The sequence below is a fragment of the Anneissia japonica genome, unplaced genomic scaffold (genome assembly GCF_011630105.1).
Source record: "Anneissia japonica isolate Jap-2015-1 unplaced genomic scaffold, ASM1163010v1 scaffold7766_len575116_cov191, whole genome shotgun sequence".
Taxonomy (NCBI): domain Eukaryota; kingdom Metazoa; phylum Echinodermata; class Crinoidea; order Comatulida; family Comatulidae; genus Anneissia; species Anneissia japonica.
The window spans coordinates 314,269-323,213 of NW_022694700.1; the positions used below are offsets into that span (position 1 = coordinate 314,269).

At 35.4% G+C, this 8,945-nt stretch overlaps 1 protein-coding gene across 1 annotated transcript in view; it reads right to left on the minus strand.

The window, feature by feature from the left end:
• Positions 1-4,593: 4,593 nt before the first annotated feature.
• LOC117101168 (manganese-transporting ATPase 13A1-like) overlaps positions 4,594-8,945 on the minus strand; it is a 21,805-nt gene continuing 17,453 nt past the window's right edge. Inside the window, exons 22-27 of the mRNA XM_033241052.1 lie at positions 8,107-8,224; positions 7,737-7,933; positions 6,658-6,797; positions 6,205-6,313; positions 5,768-5,911; positions 4,594-5,126 (exon numbers count right to left, since the gene is read on the minus strand). Coding sequence (XP_033096943.1) covers positions 5,019-5,126; positions 5,768-5,911; positions 6,205-6,313; positions 6,658-6,797; positions 7,737-7,933; positions 8,107-8,224 — 816 coding nt within the window. The 3' untranslated portion in view covers positions 4,594-5,018. The remainder of the gene's footprint in view (positions 5,127-5,767; positions 5,912-6,204; positions 6,314-6,657; positions 6,798-7,736; positions 7,934-8,106; positions 8,225-8,945) is intronic.

Below are 8,945 nucleotides of genomic sequence, written 5' to 3' on the forward strand. Positions count from 1 at the left end.
AGTTTTCTACGTTTTTGTTCAAAAAAGAGAACTTACTGCTACCGGGTTTTCATTATATCACATTTATAGAGGGCGACCCTTCCAGCTGACATTCAGAGGCCCGCTTAAATAAATAAAATAATATTAAGATAGGCTACTTTATAAATTAAGTCTCATTACGAGGGATAACTTATGCCTCGTAATATCTACAATTACATGGATATGTATGGAGATGATTTTTAGTCATGAGACGGTGTCAGAGGATTTGAACCCAGGACCCTGGGATTGTTGCAAGGCAAGTACCTTAACCACAAAGCTATATCACCACTATCACATTTATTTGCAGCCGATTCTAAAAATGCTGATACACTGATATACTGGTGAGAGGACCAGTCATCAATCATCTGATCACAATCCCCTACAGGGTTGCTGACGGCATCATGAATGGTGATGTCACCGAAACTGATACTTATCAGTTCCATTAGGTAGAATCGGGTGTTAAACCAGTCGTTTCATTAGTTGCTGGGGTCCCGTTTACAATCAGTCAGATTTTGTTGCTAAGCGATTGTCATAGTATGCGAACCAGTAAACAGGCTGGATATTGGCAACAAAATCTCGAGGCTGCGAATTGATATCTAACCTGAACCGGAGAAAGTTTATATAGGCCTTGCAGCTATAAGCTTAATAATTTTATTATGACACAAAACAAGGCCATGTTATTTTTACAATCAACACTTCAATGATATTAATTCAGTAACTGAAAAGCCAGTTTGACAATTTAGCCCGCGAGAGACAACATGTTTATCCAATGTAATTGCATCGTATCATAAACGGGTTCTTGCTGGATAGAGAGGAACTAAACACAGATAATGTCTTGCCCAAATACACAAGCGACCAGTACAAGGGTTTAGAACCCCCGACCTCCAGGTTAGTACATATTAAACCTTTTGCCATCTCTATCCAATTTTCATTATAATTATTTTCATTAATACTATTATGATTTTCATTATGATTATTAACATTATCTATATATTCTATCATCATCATCATCACCCCTACCACCACCAAAAACATCCTTACTTACAGCAATAGCATGCTTTTGAATTATATCTAAGATAGACCTATCATGTATCAGAAACAAATACTTTTCTGTTTCTTAATGGTTGAAGATTTAATCTATTGTTATGTAGGCTATGTGTGACTTTTCTTTTTGTTAATTGTTTACAGGCGTTTGGAAAGCTGTTTGTATTGACCAAGACCAAGTCATTTTTTTCCCAATTCAGCCCACGAGAGACATGTTTATCCGATTTACTTGCATCGTGAGTATCACAAACGGGTTTCTTGCTGGGTATTTATTTGTTCCTTCGTTGCTATCCAGTTCCTTTAGTGTAGCGATACCATAACATAACGTATACAGTATTAACAGTTACCATTTTCAAAAAAATAAATAAATAAAAAAATTAATGGCCGTATTAATTCGCCGTCGTTGAACCATTCTATAGCTACACCTGCTAGACAATAGCCTATATCATCAACCAAGAATTATGTGACTTTTTCCTTTACTATAGCATTAAATTGTGTTAACCTCTTCTGGATGTCTTATCTGAATGCGTCTTTATTGTAAAGCTTTGAACATTGTGGTAAATAACAATAAAGTTAAAATATCATACAATTCCACTAAAAAAATTCTTTATTGAAAGCACTATACATCGTAAAATATTGTACTGTACCGTACTTGTTGCCGTCTACTCTTCGATTAAGTACATTATCCTGGTTTCCATAGAATCGCTACAGATTCGCTACAGCGTTTTCACTGCAATCCTTGCACTGCGTAGCTGACCCCGACGCAATCAGGAAAACTGCCTGTTTCAACTGACCAATCAGTGTCGCCAAAGGAGTCGGCAATAACGTTTAGCGATTTTTATGGAAACCATGGAGAATAGTCTTGCGTATGTTCGCACCTCAACAAACTAGCAAGTTCAATATTACATCATCTTTACCATGTACCCATACTCCTAGGTAGAGAAGAACTAACATAGATAATTTCTTTCCCAGACACAAGCAGCCAGTACCACCGACCTCTAAATATTATATCTTCTGCCATCTTTATTCAATACTCACGATAGAGAGATGACGACGACCAGATCAGCCACACCATGGTTGGGGTTGAGGTAAGAAATTTTAAGAATAGGCAACTCTTTGAGCTCGGAAATGGCACTCTGAGGGAAAAATGCATTTTCAAAGCAGTGTTCCTCAACAGAATTATTAACTTTTTTCCGGTGCTCCCCCCTCTCCTAGACAACCCTCCCCTCACGGGTGGCTCGGAGGTCTGATCGAGGACCTGTAGTCTACCGTATTCTATGTTAGGAGTGTTCACTCAAGGCACAGAGAATCTTTTTATCTTAGCCCTACACATATTTTGTTAACAACCGTTTACTTCGCGTAGCACATTAGTTTTTTGTCACAAGTACAAGCTTTGCATAACTGTCAGACTTTAATTAGAAAAATGACGATAGAATACGCATGACGTTATTATAATGACGCGTCAAAATTGAGAATCCTCTTCTCTAATTAACTGTCACAACAGAAACAAGGCACTGTCAACTCGTATATCTATAACCTACGGGTTAACAGGCTCCGTGGTGCTGTCAAGTCGGCGCTGGTGCTTGTTTAGTGAAAAAATTCAAAACTATATCGAAATAGCAAATATAATGCATGCGTTTGGAGGACAACCCAACCTATCAATCGAATGCTGTGAACATTCTTCTAAATAAAGGGGAAAACATAATATTCTATAATACAATTTGTTAGGTTATTCTGTATCGAGTCTCGTGTTTGTGTTAAGAGTAAACTGCTTTTTTTACCATTACGAATAAAAAGGGAATTCATGCACATTTTGTATAATATGAATATGGAAATTTATGATGTCTTAAAGCAATGTAACTAGGTATCCTAATGAACGCGTATTCAGGCAGAATGACGAGTTTAATAATAATATCGATTCTAAGTCAAATAGTGCTATTATAATAAATGTATTCATTATCAAAATAGCTTTAACTAATGGTTATTACTTTAGCTCCTTTCACAATTTAACATATTTTGAAATTTGATTATTTGTGATTATTGCACTAACGTTGATTTTGTGTGAACAAAAATATATGCATTGGATTTATTCATAAATAAGGCTATTCAACGATATGGAGGCTCTTAATGAAAAACAAAGACATACACCGAGTCTGCATTTATCACGTTTAATTCAATATCGAGGATCGTATACTGGACAAAATCCAGTAGCAATGAGACAGAGAGAGGGCGGCCGTCGTAAATATACCTGGTCAAAAAATACACTGAAAGTTGAATATAACACGTTTCAACAAGTTACCTATTATAGATATAGAGTACAGGACTGTTTTAAAAGACAGTGGCTATAATTACGTCAGTTTTAAACGAATTCCTTATTCTGACTGGATGTTATACATACAATAACATATCAGAGTTAAGAATTCGTTTAAAGCCACATTTACACTAGACACGATTACGACACGACGACGACATATCATCGCGTAGTATGCATTCTTCAACACTGCGCGCATCTGTATCGTGTATAGTGTAAATGAGGCTTAAGACTGGTGTAATTATAGCCACTGGCTTATAAACACCCACAACTCGGACTTTTCGATATACACAGTGTCATACTACTACAACCAAGAATGTTTTGTGGAAAATATAATATACAAGTCCAAGCAGAGTCTGACTGACATCATCCACTCGAATCAATTAATATGCAAGGACTTGCATATAAAATGCTTGATTGAATAATAATAATAAATTAAATGATTGATTTAACAAGCACCGGGTCAATTACTATACAAGGACTTATAATATAAAATCCTTGATAGAATAATAATAATAATAAATGATGAATAATAAATTAAATGATTGATTTAACAAGCACAGTGTAAATGGGCATACTTATTCTCCCATATAACTTATTTGAAACTGCTTGACCAGTTGCATAACTACTTTACCATCTGGGAGTGCTTTTTGCCTGTTCTCCGACAGATGGGCCAGAGTCCACACCCACCTCAGCCCTACCATGTTTCATTTTCACCACTAAACCGAACCACAGATTTTACCGTGGTTCCCCAATTGCTGGGCTCATCTAGGGCAGGCACCTGCTGTTACCATTTGAATTATCTGCGAAAAGTTGGGTGTAAGGGGACTGCTATTATTCATCATTTCTCTTCCTTCCAACCTTTACTGAAGTTCATCTTTCTAGGAAATTGACTTTATAAACTTGTTTTAATCTTGTCCTTGAATATCATGTTCTGTACTGGATGCCTCCACTGGACGATATTAAAATATAAATATCTCGCTAAATTTTATGATTGCAATTTTATCAAACAGTTTGATATGTACACTGTCCATGACATATTGATATTATCAACAGATACTATTGATAATTAAACAATCAACTAATTAAAATTCAGGTGTGAATATCACAATTATGAAAAAAATATTTTCAGAAATATAATTACTTTACTTGAAATCAATATAGTGGGTTGATTTTCACTGTGTGGCGTTTACAATTAAGATTGACAATACAAGACAACATGCTAATCAATAAATTTATATATTTAAGGTTCATTTGAATCGCCTGATTTTAGTATATACAGAATTTTAAAGAGTGCACAAACATCTATTAAATTTAAAATGCTTTAGATTTAATCATATCCTTGATTACCAATAAATGCCACAGTATTATTCAGCTTACACAGAGCAGTTGTTTTCCTTACTTAAATTAGAATTGTCATTCGATGCTTTCAGCATTACACACATTGGGCAGGCTTCTATAAACGGTCTATAAACTTAGGTCTATAAACTTAGGTCTATAAACTTAGGTCTATAAACTTAGCTAGTTATACTTGTGACTTGGATGTTGATCTATAATTACAGACCTTCACTATGCCATGGTCTAATCAGTAAGCTGGCGATTAGAAAATGGTTGTGTGACATTTTCATAATTCACTATATTTGTTTCATACCGATCGTAGTCTACCACCCCCTAGGATAAATTGAAGTGTGCGATCTATAAGAAAAGCAGCAAGCATATCAGCAGCAAGTACTTTTATAAGTATCAGACGAAACTGAAAGAAAAAAAAAAAAACTGGGCATATGAATTAATTTCATGATAAGAACAGTTTGTCTGAGAGAGGGTGTCATCTATGTACTGTATACAGGGTCTTTTATATCATACAGGCTTCTTTTATATTATATTCACAGTATAATACTAAAATTAATGCACAAATTATAACACTAATCAAGAAGTATCAGTGGCATATCTTGGAGTCTTGAAGAGGGGGAGGAGGTCTGATGTGGGTGTGCGAAGGTGAATTGGGGACTTGATGATTAGGTGAACTACTGTAGCTCACAAAATATGGAGATTTGAGGTGATTTTAACTACTTAAGCATTATTTTTGGGGACGATGCAAGTATTATTTGGGAGGTGTGTACCCCCAATGGACACCCCCTAGATACGCCACAAAGAAGTATTAAATTATAAATGATAAAATGGACATTTAGGTTGTAAAGCCCCCAATCTTAGTAGACCTTGAAGAATTAGTGGTTGTAACATATAATTAGTAATAAAATAAAATTATATGTTAATTTAAGGCAATTCAACAAAAGGATGCTTATCTCGGGACATCAACGGTTTAACTCTGAAAATGATATTCTACACGTCGCGTGCTCCTACACGCTTGACTGATTTAAAAAGTGTTTTACTTACATCCTCTGGGAAATCGATGATCTCAAACTGATGAGACAAATCGGGTACCATTCCAGACACCAAGCTGATAATTCCAACAGCGGAGAATATTATGCTGAACAGCAGTGGTTTATTCTCACGTAAACTTTCCATAAACGGATGACCCTGAAAAAATAATTTACATTATATAGTAGAATCTCTATTTATGACTAAAAAGGACTTATGAAGACTTGACACATGTTAGGTGCATCCATGCTATCCCTCAAACATTTTCAAAATATAAACTTAAGTAAAACATATGTGCACAGAAATATTTTATATTATAATATATGGGCAGGTATTGAATCCTTAATTAAAAAAAAAACCCCTTCCACTGGATATGCTTCTATAATATTGGAATAAAAGTGAATATTAAGCCACAGCTTTATGTTCACATAAAATAGGTTTCTTTACTGTACCTTGTAATTTACAGCAAAAGTGCTCAATTGTAAAGACATGGAGATGATATATACGGTACTGTTAAGAATATTCGGTTCAAAATCTTTCTCAAGATCAATCTTTTCTTCTCTGAAAATAAGAAAAAGGTAAATTTCCTTATTTATAGTTACAGTTGTTCATTGACATATTTTTATAATCAATTATTATAACAAAATAAAGTAAAATTTTGTCTTATAGTGGTGAATTTAACAGAACCCTGTGATATAATAATAATAATAATAATAATAATAATAATAATAATAATAAAGATTTATAAAGCGCACATCTCCACCAATGGTGCTCAAGGCCCCCTGTCCCTTTTTTTTAAAGAGTGTACTGCATCCTTCAACATGCGTTTCGACTATGATGAACATGGGACCAATGTTTTAAATGTTCAAATTAGATAGCATAAATGATTTAAACAGTTTGCTTACCTATTAGACCTAGACTTGGCCTCTTGCACTAAAAATACTAAAGCTGTGAAATGCACTGCGAACTGTATTAGCACCGTAGAAATGGTATACACATTAAATATGTTGGGTAAAGGCCTGTTTTTGGATAAAACCTTTAGTGGCTGTAAGACAGAGAGGAATATATATTTTTTTAAATGATTCAACAAGATAAACAAGTAGTCTTAAATATGTATACGAATTGATCTGTTTATTACATGTTGGGCTTGAACAGGTAATTAAAATATTTTCATGTGGGAGAGGGACATACGATAACATAAAGCTTATGCTCTGTAACAAGTTGCCACTTTGAAGTATGATTTTTTTTTTAGTGAAGAAAATTATGGACACATTTTTGCAGAATTGAATCAAAGACCTTGGGTTTGGAAGTGGGGCATTTTAACCACCAGATCACAGCTTCACTTCTGATCTATATGAAAGCATTACTGATGCCCTCACTATGGATTTGGTGACATTTTTGTAAATAGACATCTATTCCAGGGACACCCACTGTAAGAACATCAACTCCAGATTTATTCAAGAGATATCTACTTAAAAGAGAGAGCCAGCGGGTGAAGTGTTGCAAATGGATCTTTCCCGATTGTCAAACTTATCAACTGACCAATCAGAAATGGGCCAGGAATACGCATGTGTCTAATAAGCATGTGTGCTGTCCCGTGTTTGCGTATGTTTTAACACCATCGTTTTTTGGGACCTTGGCAACAATATCCAAAGGGCGTGGCATAGCGAAAGGTTTATTGCACATGCTCGCTTATAAATCCAATTTTTTAGAAAATTAAACGCGGGCACACATTGCACTGTACGCCGATGGTACGAACTTCACACGACGAATCTAATTCCACAACCTGAGTGAGGGCTAGACGATGCGACACAGTCTGCTGATTGGCAGTGGCCTTCTCATCGGATCTCGTCAGTACAAACAATCACGTCGCATTGCGTTCCTTTTAAAATCCCGTCAGTCAACAACAGTCAGGCATAGTAAGTGCCCAGCTCAAAGCATGCCACTGGTGTATAAGTAATGTTTATAATCAATACGACCTCACCTTTGATCGTGATATAAATAAGAAGCAACCAGCAAGCAGTAGGCCTTGTAATGTTGCCTGGCTGTCACTAAACTTCACCCCATCAAGGTACAGGACACTCTGGCTGTAGGCCAAGATCAATGCATTTAGAGCTAGAATCTTGAACATCTGCAGTGTGGTTACTAAAGTACAGCGACCTTGCTTAATTATATGCGACACTAAATTCAAAATAAAAAGATCATTATTATTACTACTAATAATACTGTATATACACACAGAAATCTTCCCAAAATACATTACAAGTATGTCATTTTCCTCCCAAGATAGAACTATGCAGGGTTTATGAGTACTGTTTGTATTTCCTACCTACAATGTAGGAACTACATCTTACCACATTTAGTAGATGACAGCTTTGAGGTGAAAGGTGAAGCTATACTAGCATCACCAAGTTTCACCACCTGAGCACCTTCTTGTTCATCAATTTCTTTCATCATTGCGTTTAGTTTCTTCTGTCATGAGGAAGAAAAAAACATATATAAAAATTTGTTCTAAGTTTCAATTTATGTATAAATGCATCATTTCGTTTTCAAGCACCTTCTAAACACATTTTTTTCATATTCAATTTGTATTGTTTTTAGAAGTTGGAGTAGAGTTAAATAGCTTAGCGGTTACAATGCTTGCCTTCTAAAGTACACCAGGGTCATGGGTTCAACTCCTGTCACTAAGCCTCATAAAGAGACTTAGTCTATAAAGCATTGTTCAATCCTGAAGTGGTGAGTATACTTGCTGTTGGATGTGAAGGAAATAAAAAAAAAAAAAAAGTTGACTTAAATGTTCCACCGTTGTGCTATTGCATTGTATGTTCATATATACAGAATAATAATAATAATTAAAAAAAAAACAATTAAATTTAAAAATTTAAGGAAAAGTAACAAGAGAATGACTGGTAATGAAATCGTTGGACAGCATTCAAGATTTGAGTGGAATGCAGGTTTTTTAGTTTGTAAAGAGCATGCAGCAGAGCAAAGCCTATACAGTAGGTTATGAGTCTGATTAAAGGGCTGTGGGGCCTAAGGCTGTAACTGCAAGTGGGCCTAAATACTCTGTATTAAAAACCATAAAACCAGATTTTCTGTTATTTTTCCTGGGTTTCGGGGTGTCTATTTTTCCTCATTGGGGTCTGTGGGCCTGGGGCTGGTGCCCCAAAAAGCCACTATGTTAATCTGGCCC